Here is a 19314-nt window from a genome sequence, read left to right as displayed (position 1 = left end):
GTCCTTTGTTAGACAGAAAACTGCATTATATCTGACCCTTCAGACAAACGGCAGAGCCACGAGGAAACCATAGATCACTTGTTGGTCTGACCAAACCATTGTACTGATAGGGATTCTGATCCAGAAAGAGGAAGATGGCAGACAAAAAGTACACAGTGAGTTGCATATGAAGAGCTGAGACACTTAGCAGGTTTATTTGAAATGGCTGCTTCCCAATAGTTTCAACAAAAATCGAGGGATTGACTTTTCACTGGTAAACCTGGAAACCCTATAGAAAGGACCTACCAGCTCTATTTTCCAAGGTAGGAAAAATACTTGGCTATAACGAACTCTTTCAAGGAAATGCTCCCAATCTTTACAGGTCATAGTGCACAGAAAACATTTGCATGGTGCACCTGGGTGAATGAATGATACTACCTCCTTAGGAGGTACTCTCTGCTGACATTTGTGTTCTGTCAACTCCAGGGCCATTTCTTCCCACCCTATAACCCATTTTGTAGCAGTTGTGGGACACAGCAGTTGGGAAGAGCTGGTTTAAGGATATGCAACCCACCTGAGCTTTCTAACACACCAGAGCCACCTCTTTTGCTGATCTAACCTCAGCAGTGTAGGGAGTCTTTACAACTCTACAGAGAACGTTTATGGTAGTACCACTCCTCCTTCTTCCCCCCTTCCTAGAAGTTGTATTATCAAGGCTACAGGCAGCTGTTAAACCTAGTGTTGAGGTAATGTCTGACTCAACTTCATGAAGCACATCCAAAATGTCTACATGACATTATGTACTAAAACAAAAATACAGACTTTATTCAGGCACAGATATATTTCTCAGCAAGAAAGAGAAGGGTTTAAAACCAACTTCCTGGGGCAACTTGTTCCTGTGCACTTCTGACAGGAAGGTAGGAAGTGGAGTGGGGAACTGGGTCACAGCATTAAGGAATAAGAAGCTCACCAATGAGGAGGAGCCAGGCAGGAAAAAGAATCAGAGAGGGCTTTAAGAGGAAGAGGAAAAAGGTTCGTCAAGAAAGTGGAAGAGGAGGAGACGTCCTTGGGGAAGAAAGAGGCAGCTTAGAAGGGAGCTAGCTTCAGATTATGTACAGGGTTGACCATGCCAGACATCTGTACTTTGGATTGGTTCAGCTGGGCCTGCTCCAGAGGAAGAAGTTGCAGCGGGAGGAAGGGTCAGTGGGAGGACCCTGGGGCCTGGCACACATATAGAAGTGGCGGCCCAGATTGGGTCCTGGCTTCTTCACGGTTCGCATCACACATGGCTCCCTGTGACCCCCACAAAGGGGCATGGGCAAGGGCCCCCCCAGCACAGACTTCCAAAAAGAAGTCCGTACCTCCTTTTCATCCTTGGCCTCTGAAGCACTGGCTGGCCCCTCCACCACTTTTGTCATCACCTCCTCTTCTGGAGTCTTTGGGGTCATGAGGGCAACCACACTACGCAGCTCCGAGATAGGAGAAGCTTGGGGACAATTAGAAGATGGCTGGAAGTAGCTTGTCAGGTTTTTCTGGCCTCTGCTGGGGCCAGCCTTACTTGGCCGAGGCCTGGTTGAACGCACACAGGCTTTGTTTTGGTGCATCTGTATCCGGGTTTGTTTGCTGAGTCGCAGTGTTGATTGCTTGAACACAGGATCTTGTTTGAGATGAACTAGGAAGCGAAGAATCTTGAGCTGGGTACCTGCAAACTCGGGGAGGAAGCGGGTGCATAGAGGTGGGCACTGTTTTGCTGGCACAGAGGACACACTCAAGACTGCACCCACGGGACAATGATCAGAGCCCATCACCTCAGGCAGCCGGAAGGAGTCCTGGAAGGTGTCTATTACCAGGGTCCGGTCCCCCAGCACATAGTCAAGCCGGGAGCCATAGTTCAGGTGGCGGGCCCCACTGACTGCTGACCAGCAGGTGAATGCACCCTCCTGCTTTGGCTGGAAGCAGCGGTAGCTGTCAATGAAGGGCCGTATAGGGGACCCAGCCTGGCATTCTAGGTTACTGAGCAAGCCATCCATCCACTTGCGCCCTGGGTCCTCTTCAAAGCATTCCTGGGGAAGAGGGAGAGGGATGAGACAGAGGCAAAACTAGATGCCTAAAACTGGAAGAGACTTAGACTAACTGCTTCATTTTTAAGATAAGAAAATGTGAGTGTCCCAAAAAAGATTATTACTCAGGGTCACATGGCCCACAACTGGCAGAGCTGGGATTAAATGTTAAATCTGAAAGCTTATTGTTTGCTTAATCAAAGCAATTCTCAGAACTGCTCACCAAAAGGATGGAAAGCAGGAAGTTAAAGGTGGTTATCTCTAGGAAGTAGGACTGGGATTAGGAGGTAAGAAAACTGCTACCTTTTCATTTAAACCCTCTAGAACTATCTGGCTTATTTTGTGGGTGTCAAAGGCCTCACAGACCATATCCTCTCTCCCCCACAACCTCCTTAGCTGAGGAGTTCCAGAAATCCATACCTAATTACTTCCTTTGGCTTATCCATCCATCCTATCCATCTGGCCCACCCACTCATTCAATGAAAAAAACGTTTAAACAACACTGATTATGTGCCAGGCATGGTACTAGAGACAAAGTGGGAACCTGAGCTCGTCCAAGGGATCAATGAGGCTTCCTTTCAGAAAGTGATCTGGAGCTGGAAAGTTAAGGCTGAGCAGGAGCAACCCAGGCAGAGGGTGTAATAAATTGTGATTGCAACCTCTGTAATGGGCCTGTGGAGAGAGGAAGCATGAACTCAAAAGACAAAGAGACCAGACTGGGGACCAGCAGACCAGCAGGAGATAACTATCATAGTCTATATAAGCAAGAGATGATAATCACTTAGACTAGGGTAGAGCCAGAGGAGACAAATAAAAACGAAATTAAGAGATGATTTTGAACTAAAATCAACAGTACCCATTGATTGTGGGTACTGTAGAGAAGAAAGACAATATTAACACAATTCCCAGGCTTCTGGATGGAGTAGCCAAGGAGATGATAGTGTTAATTAGGGAGATGAAGACTAGAAAAGCCAGGCTTTTGGGAAGTGGACATATTCTGCTATTTTGGAAAGACTGTGTTTGTCATGTGATCTGATACTATTAGTCTTTTCCTGGCAGGAAGAACGTAAGAGGTGCACTTGAGAGATCTATGATAGTTCTGAATGAGGAAGAAAAGGCATAAAGTTATATGACACTATTGCAGGAAGGAGAAAGAACAGACTGAGTTAATGCCCGATGAGAAATAAGGTAGGCAGGGACTGAAGGCTTGTACTTTGTAATGTACACTCTCTTCCCTGTCACACTACAACCACCATTCTTTCATTATCTCATTTCTGTTCACTTTCCCTACTTGGAGCCACATCTGTTTATGTAGCTCTTCTCTAAGTTAATCAAAAGACTCTTCCTACAGCCCCTTCTCTGAGCTAAGCCCAATGCTGAGTTAGACTATACCAGCCTAAGTTACTGATCACTCCCCTCGTGAACAAGCTGAGAACCGGTTTGTAGATTCTAGGGCAGTAGTTCTGAAGCCTGACTGTACAAGAAAATCAACCTGGAACCTTGTAAAACATACTGCTACCCTGGCCCCACAACCAACAGATTCTAATTTAATTGGTCTAGGGTGGCACCAAGGTATTTTTGAAAAATATTGTATTTATTTATTTGACACGGGGGGTGGAGAGAGAGCGCGTGCACATGAGCGGGACAGAGGGAGAGGGATAAGTAGGCTCTCCAGTGCAAGGAGCCCAATGTGGGACTTGATCCCAGGACCTTGGAATCATGACCCAAGCTGAAGGCAGCCGCTTAACCAACTGAGCCACCCAGGCATCCCTAGGGTGGCACCAAGGTATTAACATTCTTATAAAAGCTCCTTGCTCTAATTGCTCCTTGCTGTCAGGGAATGAGAACCACTGGCCTAGAGGGACTCAAAGATGAAAGGTTCATACAACAGCAACAACAACAATAAAAATGAAAATAACTTTTTCAATGGGCTGAGAGGAGATAACCTAGCTGGAGTGGACAAAGTATGTAGGGGTACTGAAGATGGAAATGGAGATTAAAAAGCCTTCGATGCCAGGCCTAGATGTTTTCTCTGTATTGCAGAGGTAACAGGGAAGTATTTAAAGTTCACGAGCAGGAAACAGTGTATTAGGGAAATGATCAAGGCAATGTGGAATTCAAGGACCTCAAAATCTGGCTCCCAAAGGACTTTCCCACCCCATCTCCTGCCACTCACTTCCCTTCTCCTGTCAACCCCTAACAAGAATGGTACTTGCAGTTCACCATGCATACCAAGCAAATTCTCACCTTGCAGCCTTTGCTTAAGCTAGAATGCTTTGCTTCCCCCACCCCAAAGCTCTGTTTTACTCATCTTTTAAAATTCAACCATTTTCATAAACAAGATGAAACCAGAGAGGGAGACAAACCATAAGAGACTCTTAATCTCAGGAAACAAACTAAGTGTTGCTGGAGGGGAGGGGGTTGCGTAGGATGGGGTGGCTGGGTGATGGACATTGGGGAGGGTATGTGCTATGGTGAGTGCTGTGAATTGTGTAAGACTGATGAATCACAGACCTGTATCCCTGAAAAAAATAATACATTATATGTTAATTTAAAAAAATTCAACTACTTTCAGATGCCTCCCTAATGTCTAGACTGGCCCAGGAATCCCATTTCTCCAGGCTCCCCTAGACTGCCATCTCTGCTTCAGCTCTGAAGATATCTTTCTATAATTGCCTGGTTGTAAGTCCACAGCCCCCCCCCCACCATGCTGAAACCTCTGAGGGGACAAGAGCCAGAACTGACTGGTAACTGAGTCCTCAGCACATGGCTCATGACCAAGTCAAGGGCAAGACAGTAATGTTTCCTGCGTGAATGAACAATCTTCAGTGCTTTGAGAAGTTATTTCAAACTAAGCTCTGCTTTTCCACGAAGGAAGCTACCCTTGGACCCAAAATCTAGCATTGGTTGGCTGGCTAAACAGAACTACAGTCGGAAGTGAGGAAAGGGGCCTAGAAGAGCCTTACCACGTTGACTGCATCCCAGTGGTCAATGGGGCGGTGGGCTGTATTCAGGTCACCCAGAATGATCACATGGCTAAAAAACATGACATGGGATTATCAACTAGACACTCAAGCAAGGGAAGCATTAGTCCTGGCCCATCTACTGTCCTCTAGGCCCAAGAACTCAGATCAACCCCTCCTCACATTTTAAGGCCAAAGTGGGAGCCCATAGCAATGCATAGCTCCAATCTTACCATAATATTGCTAAGTTTTATGCCTGACCAATCCAATCCTGATCTCCAAAAATGACATCATTCCCTATATGACATGACCATCTCACTTATCTCTACCTAATGGTATCTTTCTAGTCCTGCAAAGTTGAGGCCAGGTACTTCTCTTAAGAAGTATCCCTTGATTACTCTAACCCACCCTCACTTTCCTGTCCTTCCCTGAGACAAGACTTTTCATTTGCTCCTGGGCACTTTAGCTTCTTCATCTCATTTCATCCTTAAAACTACTCTGTAGTAGGGATTCATACACTCACTTAACAAAAGAAAATAAAGCAGAACTAACCTCGGGACTCATCGTGAGTAAAAGGAGCCAGGAAAGGTGTTTAGAGGTATCTAAGTAAAAAACCCATATCTGTCTCACTTTACCTGTCCTCACAGCTCATACAGTGCAGAGCCCATTCAGGTAGGCACGCGGATATCTCCAACAAGGCTATAAAGACACTCAAAAGACAAAGATCCCATATCCTTCCAATAGAGCTTGACACCTAAATGGGTTGGGCACCTAGAACAAGCTCAAGTACTCAGGCTTACAATACCTGCCAGCTGCCAGGAGGGCTTCAGCTCTGATCTGCAGCAAGCGATAAAAGCGCATTTTAAAGGACAGCCGCTCAGGTTTCCCAGCATCCGCATGGGGACAGTACACGTTGATTAGGGTCAAGGTCTTCTCTTTCCCTTCCCATGTGCTGAGAAGAGACCACCCCCAAAACACAAGAAAAAGTCATTTCCAAGCCTCCTTTCCCCCCACACCACGTGGCTTCCACTTAATGTTTGCCTGTAGGATGGATGTGAAGAAGGGGACAGAAAGACATGAATGTACTGGCATGCACAGGACTTGGGGACTGACTACAGGTAAGGCAGGGAGGGGGCACTAGGATAACATCCAGGTAAACCAGGTGATGGTGCTTCCATTCACAACAGGACATCCAGAAAGACAGCAACTTGGGGCAATGAGCTACTAAGTTGCATTTGATGTGCCTGTGGTAATAAGAGAGCTGAACCTCCTAGCCAGTTCCCCTTTGTAGAGATGGGGAACTCAAACCTCACAGGGGAACATGATTTGCCCAAGGTCACACAGTGAGTAACCCAGCCAGAACTAGAGTCCAAGAAAGGCAAATGTGGGACATTTTCCATGATGAATATATGTTTGTTAAGGTGAGCTTCAAAATCACCATACTAACAGTAGAAGCAACAGTGCTCAGTAACAGGGGGATGTGGGCTCTTACCGGATCTTGTGTTGTGTGAGGAGGGCCCGGCCCTCACTATCCAGAGCCCGAAGCTCCTCTTGGGTGAATTCATCCATGTTTCCATAGCAACCCACGTCCCCATCATGAGTGGCAAGTAGGCCACTCAGGCCTTCTTCAGCAGCAATGGGGGTAGCGCTGTCCTTACAGAATGTGGCTACACCTGGAGGTAGATAGGATACTCTGAATGCGCCTAGAAGCCAATAGCCTATTACATAGCTTATTGCCCCCACATAGGTCCCCCAAATCATCTTCATCTAGTGTGGCTAGTACAGCAACTCTCTCAACTCCAGGGCCATGGATGGCTCCCGAGAGACTGAGGCAATTCTACTCAAATCCTGGAATGTCAGTTCCTTCATCTAAAAAAGCCACAGGGGGGCACGTGGATGGTTCAGTCAGTTAAGCATCTGCCTTCTGCTCAGGTCATGATCCCAGGGTTCTGGGATGGAGCCCCAAATCGGGCTCCCTGCTCCTGCTGCTGCTCCCCCTGCTTGTGTTCCCTCTCTCTGTCAAATACATAAAGTCTTAAAAAATTAAAAAGCCACAGAACAATAATAGCTACTAGTCTAAGTGTTTTACATGAACACGTGGTAAGTGCTCAAAAAGTGTTAGCTATTATTATTATCACATGGACTAATCTGTTTAATCCTTATACAGGCATACCTCAGTATATTGCGAGTTCAGTTCCAGAACACCAAAAAAACAAATATTGTAATAAAGCAAGTCAAATGAATATTTTGGTTTCCCACGGAAAATAGAAGTTATGTTGTTACTGCACTGTAGTCTATTAAATGTGCAATAACATTGTCTAAAAAATGTGTATGCCTTAATTAAAAAACATTTTATTGCTAAAAAATGCTGTCATCTGAGCTTTCAGGAAGTTGCAAGCACTGACCACAGATCACCATAACAAATATGATAAAAAAAGTTTAAAATATTGTAAGAATTACCAAAAAGTGACAAAGAGACATGAAGTGAGCAAATGTTGCAGGAAAAATGGTGTCAAGACATCTGCAATACAGGGTTGCCATAAAACCCTTCAATTTATAAAATATGCAATATCTGTAAAACATAATAAAGTGCTTAACACATATAGATATATAAATTCATATATTTGTTACATACTTATTTACATTTAAGTTTATATGTATATCTATATATAAACATACACATAATTACAAAACAAGGTATGCCCGTACTAGCTGTAGGAGGTAAGCATTATCTCCATTTCTCAGCTGAGAAACTTGATGCATAAAAATGCTGATTAACTTGCCAGAGGGTACACAGCAAGGAAGTGAGGTAGGATTCAAACCCTGGCAGTCTGGCTCCAGAGCTCATACAATTAACTACCACATGACTGACTGTGCTTCCCAAGTCAAATAGGATAATTTTACACATAAAAACTATCCTTCACATAGCTTTACGTGACTTTTAGTTCTGTGGACTAAAAGCCTGGGGGCCTGCAACATCAGACAGAGTGAGGGGATGCAACGGAGGTAGGCCAGAGCTCCTGCGGTCGCCATGACCCATGGTAACCAGTGTTAGCTCAACTGCCAGAAGAATATGAAAAAGCAGAGCTACTAGTTTAAGGGAAAGTACCAAGGTGACAGGCTTTCTGCTGATATGTGCAAGCAGAGGGAATAAGAGATCGTTCAGCAGAAGCAGAAAAAGGCAAACAAGAAGGAGGAACCCAAGTAGCTTTGAGGCTTCATGTCTAAGCCTCTAGGCCTCCCCTGTGTATCTGGAGCCAGGCCCACCACACTCATGTTTTCTCCTGTAGTGCTCACAGGTCCCAGCACCAATGGCATTCCTTTTGCCCTAAGTCTGCAGTGGATCCCTTTTGTGCTTCCTTCCCCTCAGGTAGCCTCTCTACCCCTGGGCCATCCTGGGAGCCGTGGGGGTACCCTTTCCCAGTGTTTTTTTATTCCTGTGGGACTCACCCCAAAGTATTAAAAGCAGCTTTGTAACTTCAAAAGAAATTTAAAAGTAAAAACCTGAGTTTCTTATTACCTTATTCAATACTAGAAACCCTTTTACCCCCAACCTGCTGCCATCACTAATTTACAGTTCCCAGAAAGCCCCATTTACCAGAGTAGCCACTGCGGTTGCGGCTGAAGCTGAAATAGGAGTTATAGCCCTCAATGATAGCCAGAGGCTCTCTCAGCACATCCCCTACAAAAAAAAAAATGTAAGATTGTGTCAAAGATAAAGGTAGGGCCCCAGACACAAAGGTCTGGAATCGAAGTCGTAGACTAATTCCTTGCACACATCAGAGCCAGAGTTGGGAGGGAAAGGAAGTATCGGTGATTAGAGGAGGAACTAGAAAGGTGGGGACTGGAGAGGGAATTGATATAAGAATAAGAACGAGGAAGGCTATGGAATGGGAGGAGGGAAATTAGGTGGAAGGAAGGTAGTGATTAGGTGAAAGGAGGGAGGTGGGAAATGGAATATGGGAGAGAAAACTGGGAATCCAAGCTGGGGATATGAGGTAGGAGAGGGAGGTAATTAGAGTATCTAAACTGGGGATGGAGAAAAAGTTGTTAGAGGGTCTTAGAGGGGGGTGTAAGAGAGAGGAAAGGAATGGGGGTTGTTGAGCTAGGGTGGGAGAGAGACAATCAGGGGATCTAATCTCTGCGTGGGACATGAGATAGAAATGATAAGAGGTTCTGAGGCTGGGAAGGAGAAATGGTGGTAGAGCTCTAGGGGATCTGAGGGGAGAACTGAGGATCTGAGATGGTGAAGTAAAAAGGAAGAAATCAGAGAGTCTGAGCTGGGGGGCAAAGATGGGGTGGGAATTAAAGGATCTGAGCTCGAGGCAGCGAAAGAGAATTGGGGAATCTAATTTGGGAGTTGAAGCTGGACAGTGTGTGACGAGGAGGAAATCCGGGGTACTGAGCAGGGGCAGGAGAATGAGTAGGAATTAAGGGATCTGTGCCAGGATGAAGGTTGCACGGGTTAGGGAATTAAAGCTCTGCTGACGACAGATGAAGCAGGAATTAAGACATCAAGCTGTAGTGAGAAATAGGGGTTTAGGGGGAGGAGATCAGGATTCTGAACTGGGACTAAGAGGAGGACTCTACGGATAGAGAAATGGTGAAGTAAAATGAGATTAAGTAGGGGACAAAAGGTAGTGTAAAAGATAAAGTATGATAGGGATCCTGGATTTTTGAGCGCTCACTGGTCACTTTGGTCTCCTGAAGGCAGACGATGTCGGCATCCAGCTTGTCCAAAATGCGCCCCACGGCCATGGCGGCACAGTTGCTGGGCTCCTCGTATACCATCCCTTGCAGGGGGCTCCGGATCCCATTGATGTTCCAGCTCACCACCCGCAACATCTCAACAGCGAACTGCAACACCTCACAGTCAGCGTCCAACCCAGGGGACACAGGATGGCTAGACACCATCACCCACTCCCGAGTTGGTCAAATCCCGCCTTCCGCATGCATTAGCGCATGCGTTCTCCTGCGCGCCACAAAGCTCTTGGCGAAAGTGGGGCGGGGCTTCGATCCCCCCAGTTCTCATTGGCGGGAGGAGCGGAACTTGATGGGGTGGTGCAGACGCCTAGGAGGAACGAATGCAAGAGAAAGTCCTTCACCTAGGCCCCTCCTCCTCCCGCTCAAAGTGGCCCAAGCGTCAGAGTCTGTCTGCCTTTCCGTGCGGCTCACGGGAGCCCGTTGTGCTTCCAATTACTTCCAGATAGGGCTTCGCCACTTTTTAAGCCGCGGAACCTTATACGAAACCGCGCGGCAACCGAAGCCCCGCCCCCAGTGCAACTGACCTTACCTCCAAGTGCGCCTCTGGCATCCTGGGAGTAATCGCTGTAACAGTGCTTGTGTGGGAGAGGGGAAGCTGGAAGGGAACTGTACAGCTAGAGGGAGCAGTAAGAAGTGCTCCAGTGGAATTAGACTTAGGAGAAGGCCCCTGGTTTTATAGAGCAAGGGGAGGGGAAGAGAGGAAGCTGTCTCATGCCCACCCTATAGCCATTATTTGTCTTGGGCCTCTTAACATTCCTAAGGACATGGCCCAACATAACTTTTTCGTGGCTCCATTTCTCAGATGAGTAAAAGCGAGGCCCAGGGTATTTAAGTGGGCTACCCAAGCTCCAGAGCAGCACTGTCTCCCAATGTACCCCATGGCTTTTCCATATGCATTATTTGTTTCATTCTCTGGACAACCCTATAAGGGGTATTAAAGCTAAATATGACAAAATGAGTGAATTCACCCCAGTCGCACAGAAGTGGTAGAGCCAGAATTCAAAGCCTATCTTAATCAGCCCAAGGAATACTTTCCTGAATAAGTTTTTCCTAACACCCACACACCTCCCCAGTTAGATTTTTTCCTCTGGGTCCCCACAGCACCCTCTGGTCCATTCTGCCACAGCACTTATCTGAATGCACAGCTACCATTGATTTCTGTTTTTGTCACACAACTGCCAGCAACCTGAGAGCAATTACCATGTCTTTTGTGCAATTCAAAGCCTATCTTAATCAGCCCAAGGAATACTTTCCTGAATAAGTTTTTCCTAACACCCACACACCTCCCCAGTTAGATTTTTTCCTCTGGGTCCCCACAGCACCCTCTGGTCCATTCTGCCACAGCACTTATCTGAATGCACAGCTACCATTGATTTCTGTTTTTGTCACACAACTGCCAGCAACTTGAGAGCAATTACCATGTCTTTTAAAAAAAATTTTGAGGGAGAGAGAGTGCACACAAGCAGGGGAGCAGCAGAGGGCGCTGCAGAGGGAGAGGGAGAAGTGGACTCCCAGCTGGGCAGGAAGCCCAGTGTGGGACTTGATCATAACCTCAGGGAAGGCAGACACTTACCGGACTGAGCCACCCAGGTGCTCCATAGAGCAATGACCATACCTGATTTTATCTTGTTAGCCCCATCCTCTAATCTAGGGCACAACATATATTAGGAGTCGATAACTATTTTCTAAGGGAATAAGCAAACACAGGGCAAATGCAAAAGCAACAGATTAGTGACTTGGTTTTGACAACACAAAAATAGGAATAATAGACATGCCTAATGTCCAAGGAAAAGCATGGCTTTGCATTCTTAGGTTTCTCACTCCAAACTGCAAGCATAATTTTTTCCCCAGAATTTCATAGCCTTAGAGCCATCATCCTCAATGTCTGCATAAAAGGTGCAAAGAGCTGCTTTTCCTCCAAGAAGACTTAAGGTTACCTTCCAGTTGTTGCCATCAAGCTAAATAGCTCTACAATCAAAGTAAAAATTTTGGTTTTTCATGCTTTGGTGGTTATTGGCTCAGGATTGAGTCCCAGGAGTGGGATAACTAGGACAAAGGAAATTAACATTTTTATTGCTCTTGCTTCATATTGCCAAATCACTGTCTAGTAAGAGAGCGTGCCCATTTACACTGAAGACCAACCTGCAGCTCAGCCCCGAGGAAATCCAGATCTTGCCTGTCTACATTGCTGGTTTTAATTTCCTCATTCTGCAGTTGCTTGTTAATATTAGTTCTGACCTTTGGGGCAAGGTGAACACATGGTTGGCCTGATGAAAAAAGGCTCTGGATGGCTCAGGAACTTCCTTGACAACTAACACAGCTGGTATTTCAACAGAGTGTGCACATACCCCTCTTATCAAGGGTACTTCCACAGCCTTTTCAAGGAACCAACCAACGCCTCCAGACTCCCTCTTTGATGCCATCTCTGTACCTGCTTTGAAGGTCTAAATGCAAGAAAGCTGTGTGTTGGATAATTAGTGATGGAAGAAAAAACCTCTAGGAGAACAGGTATGTGAGACAGAAGGGGAAATAGATAGAGGTACACAAATCCAAATCCATTCTTTAGGCTCTCTGGTAATTTTTCTTTATATAGGGTTACTTGAAGTGTGCCTTAAAGGGTATGGGAGAATTGGGGGAAAGACAATATCTATATCTAATTATCTATCTATCTATCATCTATCTATCTCTCATCCATCCCAACCTGTCTTTGTGGGACACTGACCCAAAGGGAATTTCCTTAGCACCTTAGAAGTCTCTCTATTTCGATCTATTCCAGTTTTGAGTGATCTGGATGGTAGGAATTATATCTCGCCATGGTGTATAAAGTATGTCTGGTTTGCTGTGGCACTTTGAACAAGGCGTTCACCTTCTCTGGGCTTTAATAACCTCCTTACTGAAATGGAAATTGAAGTCCCTGGCCTACCTCCTTCAGAGTGTTGTCTCCTGTAGGAGAACAGGAACCAAATTTCTGGAGATGTTTCAGGTTTTCCATGCTCTGTCTGAGATAAGTGGTCCTGGTATTTTTCTATCGCCTCCATGGGTAATACCACCCACAGGCCTCCAGCTCTTCTCCCAGAGTGACTATGGTCTGTAGAGAGCCACTCTTAGGACTAGGATGTAGTGAGCCTTGGGCCCCAGGCATGGGGTTGAATATAGTGGGGGAATAGTGAACCAGGGCAATGGCTGCAAAGGAAGTGGTACCTAAGCTGTTGCCACAAAAGGCCTAATACTCATGTATCAGCTCATAAACTATAAGCATGTGGCCAATCTCCCCTGTATACTCTTACCCCTCACAAATGCATTTATACCCACACACTCCCAAGAATTACTAATAGAGATACCCCATTTGTGATTTTGTAACCCATGGGTATGGTCTTAATAATGCGTTTAATAGGATTCTCCTACATACCCCCTGACTTTGGGAGGATGGTTAGGATCTATGGGCCTCAGGAAGTCACACTGTGTGCTTTTTCTTCCTATAATTAACCCCATTTTAGAATTCGTGGTTCAGATCTTGGTCTTGAGTGAGTCTCTGATACTGAGTGAAAGTGAACTCTTTTTCTGCTACCAGTTAATTGGGCTTTTTCAGGGTAGGGGACTTCGTATTTTGTTTATTCTATTCTACCACATTCAGGGTTGAGAAACTTTCTAGATACCTCCTTCTACTTTCAGATCTAGTTAGTTTGCCCACCCCATTCCCTGCATAGATCTCAGTTATAATGTTTACCTTCCTGAACGGGAATTCTTTGTGTATATGTTCATCTCATCAAGGAAAGAGAGATACAGATTGTACAACTACTCATTAAGCAAGTGTCTCCTCTTTGCCAGGACTTGAACTGGACACTGGAAACACTGATCACAGATCATCGAGGTCTAGTCCCCATCCTCAAGGAACTCACAGTCCAGTAAGGAAGTATACCAGTAAAAACTGGTGGATACGTGCTCGGATAAATAGAAGCATATAGACAATATGAGAACCAAAGATAATGCCTGTCCCAGGTTACAGGGAAAAGTTCCCAGAAGAGGCAACATTGAACCAGTTCTTGAGGAGTGAGTCAGATTTCATTGAGAATGGAAGGAAAGAGAAGGCATTTCAGGTGGAGCAAAGGCTCAGAGGTAAAAAGTACATGTCATGTTATGTTTGGGAACTCACGGAGTCAGCCAGTACAGTTTAAGCATGGGGGTCTAAAAAGAAACATGGCTAGAGAATTAGGTTGGAGCTTGATTTAGAACAGCCATCCTGAGAACTTTCCACAAAGCTTGTTTAGTTTTCCTGGTTCTAGGATCAAAGTTGATAACAGAGTAAACAAACAAACAAACAAAAACCAGACAGCCCACGAACCACAAAAGCAAAGTAAAACAAAACAACACATCAACGATAAACAACCAGCTAGATAGTTCCAGTTCTAGGCAACTTTAACTTGAATTTTCAAGCCTGGACCCCAGGCTTACCCTTTCAGACCTTGCCAATAGCCTGCTAGCCTCCTATCTCAGATTTCCTGCTGCTAAAATTACATTTCTGCCTCTTGTCAGGGTCATGAGGACAAAACTGTAAACAGAGATGGAGGTTCATATGACTGGTTCAGTTACCTTGGACAAGCTACTTCCCCTGCCTAGACCTTAGTTTCCCTATGAGACTAGTGAGAATGTTTGTAAGGAGCAACTAGGATATGGAATATGTTGTTACTCTGTGGGCAATGGAAACTTTACATGTAAGATTATTCGCATTGAAAATCAAAATGAGGGGCGCCTGGGTGGCTCAGTGGGTTAAAGCCTCTGCCTTTCGCTCAAGTCATGATCCCAGGGTCCTGGGATGGAGCCCCACATCAGGCTCTCTGTTCCGTGGGGGGCCTGCTTCCCTCTCTCTCTCTCTCTCTCTCTGCCTGCCTCTCTGCCTACTTGTGATCTCTGTCTGTCAAATAAATAAAGAAATCTTTTTAAAAAATCAAAATGAGATATTACCTTATATCTATCAGAATGGGTAAAATAAAAAACACAAATAAAAAGTGTTGGCAAGGATGTGGGGAAAAAGGGAACCATCTTACACTGTTAGTGGGAATGCAAATTGATGGAACCTCTGTGGAAAATAGTATGGAGTTTTCTCAAAAAATTAAAAATAGAAATACCATATTATCCAGCAATTTCACTACTAGGTATTTACCCAAAGAAAATGAAAACACTAACTAAAAAAGATATATACACCCCTATATTTATTGCAGCCTTATTTACAAAGCTAAGATATGAAAGCAGCCCAGGTATCCGTCAATAGATGAATGGATCTGAGTATAATCTCTACACATACACATACATACTTATACACACACAATGGAATACTACTCAGATGTAAAAAGCATAAAAAGAATGAGATCTTACTATTTACAATGACATGGATGGAGCTTGAGAGTATTATGATAAGTAAATCAGTCAGAGAAAAACAAATATATGATTTCACTCATTTGTGGAATTTAAGAAGCAAACAAAGAAAAAAAGACAAAAAACAGTCTTAAATACAGAAAATAAATTGGTAGTTGCCAGAGGTGAGGCAGATGAGGGGAGGTGTAGAATAGGTAGAGGGGACTAAGTGTACACTTACCTAGATGAGTACTGAGAAATGCATGGACTTACTGAATTATTATACTGTACACCTGAAACTACTATAACACTGCATGTTAATTATACTTCAGTTAAAATAGTAATACAAAAATATACAAAAGACGTAATACTGCAATGTCAGAAATAGAAAAAAAAAACTCAATAGCTAGCAAAGCCAATGCTGAGGAAAAAAAACAATAGCATTTGCAGAGTAATACTTATTAGGAGACTCATTAAAATTAAGAGCTGTATCTCTTCCAAGGTCTAGTTCTCAGACTCTGAAGGTTCTGAGATCATTTGGAACACCACATTCTTTAGTCAAGTTAAATTGATCAATTAACAACAACAACAACAAAGCCTTTGACTGGGAAAATGAGGGCCCCCGTGTTCTACTCCTGACTTGGGAACTTGTTTGGGCACAGGACCTTAGGAAATACTTCCCTGCTCTAGGCCCCACTTTCTTTTTTTTTTTTTTTTAACTTTTTTTTTTTTTAAGATTTTATTTATTTATTTGACAGAGAGAAATCACAAGTAGATGGAGAGGCAGACAGAGAGAGAGAGAGAGGGAAGCAGGCTCCCTGCTGAGCAGAGAGCCCGACGCGGGACTCAATCCCAGGACCCTGAGATCATGACCTGAGCCGAAGGCAGCGGCTTAACCCACTGAGCCACCCAGGCGCCCTAGGCCCCACTTTCTTAACAGAAAAGGTTGGATGAAATGGTTTCTAGGGCCTTCTGTATCACAAAACCAAAAAAGTAAAAATAAATTTATCTTTCTTATTGATTGGCAGGAGTCTTGATTATAAATGTTAACCCATTATTATATGTTATAAATTCCCCTTACTGTTTTTTGTATACCCAGAATTACATTAGAAGTTTCAGATCAGCCCAAGAGGTGATTGATCATTTAATTCACAAAGGGAATAGGTGTTGACTAATGTATTTTGAATATTTCCCAGGTTGCTTTATATGTGTTAACATGTTGAGTTTTCAACAATCTTAAAAAGTAGGTAGAAACTCTAATCAGATGAAAAAACTGGGGCACTGTAAAGTTAAGTTTTCTGCCCAGGATCTCATAATGGGGCAAGAGGTGGGACTCCACTCAGGTAGTATGGTTCCACATCCCATTGCTGTTAACCACCACGATTCATGCTGTCTCAGTAGATTAATTTAGATGGGCAGGCTCCAAAATGTACTGAAGATTTGGAATGATTTGTACACAACTGGAATCTAACCTTTGTATAGACTAGGATACTAAGAATAAACTTTTAAGGAGCTTCTTAAAAGGCAAAGTGTAGCCAGGAGCATTGGAGGAAAGGGATTAGGGATTTCTATACCCAAGAGCTTGTTCCTGTGTAGCCCAGCTCAATGGAACAAAGTTGAGATTCCTTGTAGCCAATCATTGGAGATTCATCAGGGGGTGGGAAGGTTGCAAAAGAATGAAGTAAAAGTACACTTGGACATATTCCAGGTAAACTGTGTCATTACATGTGCTCTTTCCCCCAGGGGAATGGGGGAAGGTAAAGTAGACTCATCTGGGTGGGATGAATCTGGCCTATGGACTTGTCCTACTTTGAGGTCATTGCTCCCTGCTCCCCACACTCAGCCTGTTGCAGCCTTCACCCTAAACCTCCATCTCCACAGCTTGGCCTGAAGAACTGTAGTCAGATTCTGGATCAGATCATGATGCCTTTCTCCCTAGGGCATGTAATGGCAGCTGACAGCCATGTGTGCAGTGCTTACTATGTCTCCTCACAGAAATGGCTGCATTCACTTTTCTTCCCAAGGTGTCAGGTTTACTCTAATTTACTTAGCCATGGCTGGAGAGAACATAAAGATGATCAGATGGTGCTCCTCTCTTTCAAGAGAGCCCCCAAGCAGCACATTTTAGGAGGGAGAGGCCCTGTGGTAGGAAGGGCAGCAGAATTCACAGAAAGACAAGAGTTGCAATAACATTTTGGGTAGGGGGAAGCAGTGAGATAATGAACCTTCCACTTCCAGTTCTGGTTTTTGATTGCTAGCTCAAAACATTGCATTTTTCAGTAGGGATTTTGTTTGTACTCAAGAACCTTGAATTTCTGATGTGGATCTCTGTTTCTGGGTTAGAACCTGACATTCTAGTTGGGCCCATTTTTTTTTTATTTCAAAACTGTGAAAGTGGCTGAGACCTGACTTCATCACCTTTACCTTTTCCACCCCACACAGGATATAAGCACATGATCTTTGGTCTTTAATTTGCATGTTCTACTAGTCCTGTCTTCATTGGAGGAAAATATCTGGCCAGTCTTGCTGGCTGCCTTCCCTGCTGGGCTCCAACTTATCTGCTATGTACACAGCCCTTGAAGTTCAGAGGCCTCTGCTGACCTCTGCCAAACCTCTCTCTCTGCACCCAAGCCCCCACTGTTACATACAGGCACAGAGGCAGGCAAGTCAAGCAAGGACTTGGAAAGAGGAGAGGGGGCTGGAGACAGGCTGCCAGAGGGCTCATAAGTCCAGTGCACCTCCCTGTCCCAACTTTGTCCACCTGCTGCTTTGGCCACATTAACAGAAGAAACAGCTAGTAAGACAGGAAGTGAGACCTAGTACTTTGTGGACAGTGGTGTCATTAGCTCTGACACCTAAGATGTCTCAAGAGATGGGAGAGCTCACCCAAACCAGGTTGCAGAAGATCTGGATTCCACACAGCAGTGGCAACAACAGGCTACAGCGGAGGAGGGGCTGTAAGTGTGGTTTGCTTTCATGGGCTTCAAGGTGGTGGTAAAGTGGGTGTAGAAGAACCGCAAAGACATGCCCTCCCAACATCTACCCCAAGCCCAACCTGAGAGTTGGACTAGATAAGCAGTTGAATATAACAGCTGTAGAACAACAAAAGGATAATGTCAGAAAAGATAAAGAATAAGAGAAAGAAAGAGGGAGATGAAGGACGGAGAAAGAATGAGGATTAGGTGAAGACAATCTTAATCCATGGGATTTTTGACTAGGCACTTTTTTTCTTTCTTATCCAGAGCTTTTTTGAAATTCTTCTTGCTTGAAATTTGACATTGCTAGATTGGAACTGTTCATTGCTAACCTAGAATGTTTCATTTTGGTGACCTCAGCGAAGTGTCTGTAAATTAGTCCTGTCTAATAGTGCTTGCCTGAAATAAGGTATTGGTTGCTGGCAAAATTTCTCAGGGAACAGGTGCTGGATACACAACAGTCCCATGCCATTGGTCAGTTTTGCTCCTCCTTTTTCTCAAGCCTCTTCTAATAAATCTATACTTGTCTGAGTTGGGAAGGTCTGGGTATCCTGTCTTCTGCATTGCCTCCTTGGCACACATGGACACTTTTGCTGCTCTGGGAATTTGAGAGAGAAAACACTCAGTCTCTCAGGAACAGCCTGCTGTGTAGGGTTCACTTTGACAATTTTAGAAATCAGAGACAAAGGAGAAGCAAACAAAAGTTGTAACATTTTTTTTTAAACACTGAAGTATACCATTTCCCATAGATAACAGGGGAGGGTTGTAGACCAAGGTGTTTCTAACCCAAGAATTATGCCCTGAGGAACTGTGAGGTGGGCAGACTTAAGTCAACTGTGGACTGTGGGACACAGACATTTTGAGGTCCAGCTGACCAAGGTTCCTCTATGCTAATGCTAGAGTGGGCCCAGGCTCAGTGCTAGTGGGAGGAGAGGTAGTTGCTTAGAAAATACTAAATAAATATTAAATATTTATTTATTAAATAAGGTGTGATATTAAATAGTGTGTAGTATGCAAGATGTAGATAAAGGAAGAAGAGGAAGAGGCAGAAAAAAAAACAGCCTCCTGTTCTCTTTGCTTCTCTCCACCAGCCGTTTCACTCATTCATCCAGAGATCTAGGAGCTTGGATGAGACAGAGAATTACATCCCACCCCCATACAGTCAACCACTTTAATTCTTTCTGAGGGGCTGTTGGGTTTAGTTGGCAAGCAGGCAAACCA

At 44.5% G+C, this 19314-nt stretch overlaps 2 protein-coding genes and 1 pseudogene across 6 annotated transcripts in view; 2 read left to right on the top strand and 1 right to left on the bottom strand.

Moving 5' to 3' along the window:
* Nucleotides 1-175: 175 nt before the first annotated feature.
* APEX2 (apurinic/apyrimidinic endodeoxyribonuclease 2) lies at nucleotides 176-9970 on the bottom strand. 2 transcript variants are annotated; one of them, XM_032330743.1, is made up of 6 exons: nucleotides 9691-9969; nucleotides 8601-8684; nucleotides 6495-6675; nucleotides 5808-5954; nucleotides 5006-5075; nucleotides 176-2042 (listed from the first exon to the last, which is right to left on the bottom strand). In XM_032330743.1, exons 1-6 carry the CDS (start codon nucleotides 9914-9916, stop codon nucleotides 1134-1136), a joined length of 1617 nt encoding a protein of 538 aa, XP_032186634.1. In that variant the 5' UTR covers nucleotides 9917-9969; the 3' UTR covers nucleotides 176-1133. The 2 variants fall into 2 exon arrangements, with proteins under 2 accessions (XP_032186634.1, XP_032186635.1); XM_032330744.1 differs by lacking the exon at nucleotides 5808-5954 and having other exon boundaries at nucleotides 9691-9970.
* LOC116582902 lies at nucleotides 8034-8289 on the top strand (annotated as a pseudogene).
* A 1997-nt stretch (nucleotides 9971-11967) lies between the features above and the next one.
* The window catches only part of PFKFB1 (6-phosphofructo-2-kinase/fructose-2,6-biphosphatase 1), a 113285-nt gene continuing 105938 nt past the window's right edge, over nucleotides 11968-19314 (top strand). Inside the window, exon 1 of one of the 4 annotated variants that reach the window (XM_032330801.1) lies at nucleotides 11968-12274. In XM_032330801.1, the coding sequence (XP_032186692.1) occupies nucleotides 12247-12274 (28 nt within the window). In that variant the 5' untranslated portion in view covers nucleotides 11968-12246. Of the gene's footprint in view, nucleotides 12275-17651; nucleotides 18076-19314 lie in introns of those variants that run through there. The other 3 variants (XM_032330802.1, XM_032330800.1, XM_032330799.1) reach the window with 3 other exon arrangements.

The sequence above is a fragment of the Mustela erminea genome, chromosome X, assembly GCF_009829155.1.
Source record: "Mustela erminea isolate mMusErm1 chromosome X, mMusErm1.Pri, whole genome shotgun sequence".
Classification (NCBI taxonomy): domain Eukaryota; kingdom Metazoa; phylum Chordata; class Mammalia; order Carnivora; family Mustelidae; genus Mustela; species Mustela erminea.
Note: the sequence above shows the minus strand (reverse complement) of the source record. Positions and strands in the feature narration are given on the sequence as shown.

What these genes read in the sequence shown, in the direction of transcription:
- APEX2 (XM_032330743.1), bottom strand. Translation starts at nt 9,916, where the DNA reads ATGGTGTCTAGCCATCCTGTGTCCCCTGGGTTGGACGCTGACTGTGAG. An exon ending in TCAGGAGACCAAAGTGACCA is followed by an intron (nt 8,685 to 9,690) that starts GTGAGCGCTCAA and finishes TTTTTTTTGTAG; the next exon opens with GGGATGTGCTGAGAGAGCCT. An exon ending in CTCACACAACACAAGATCCG is followed by an intron (nt 5,955 to 6,494) that starts GTAAGAGCCCAC and finishes GTCTCTTCTCAG; the next exon opens with CACATGGGAAGGGAAAGAGA.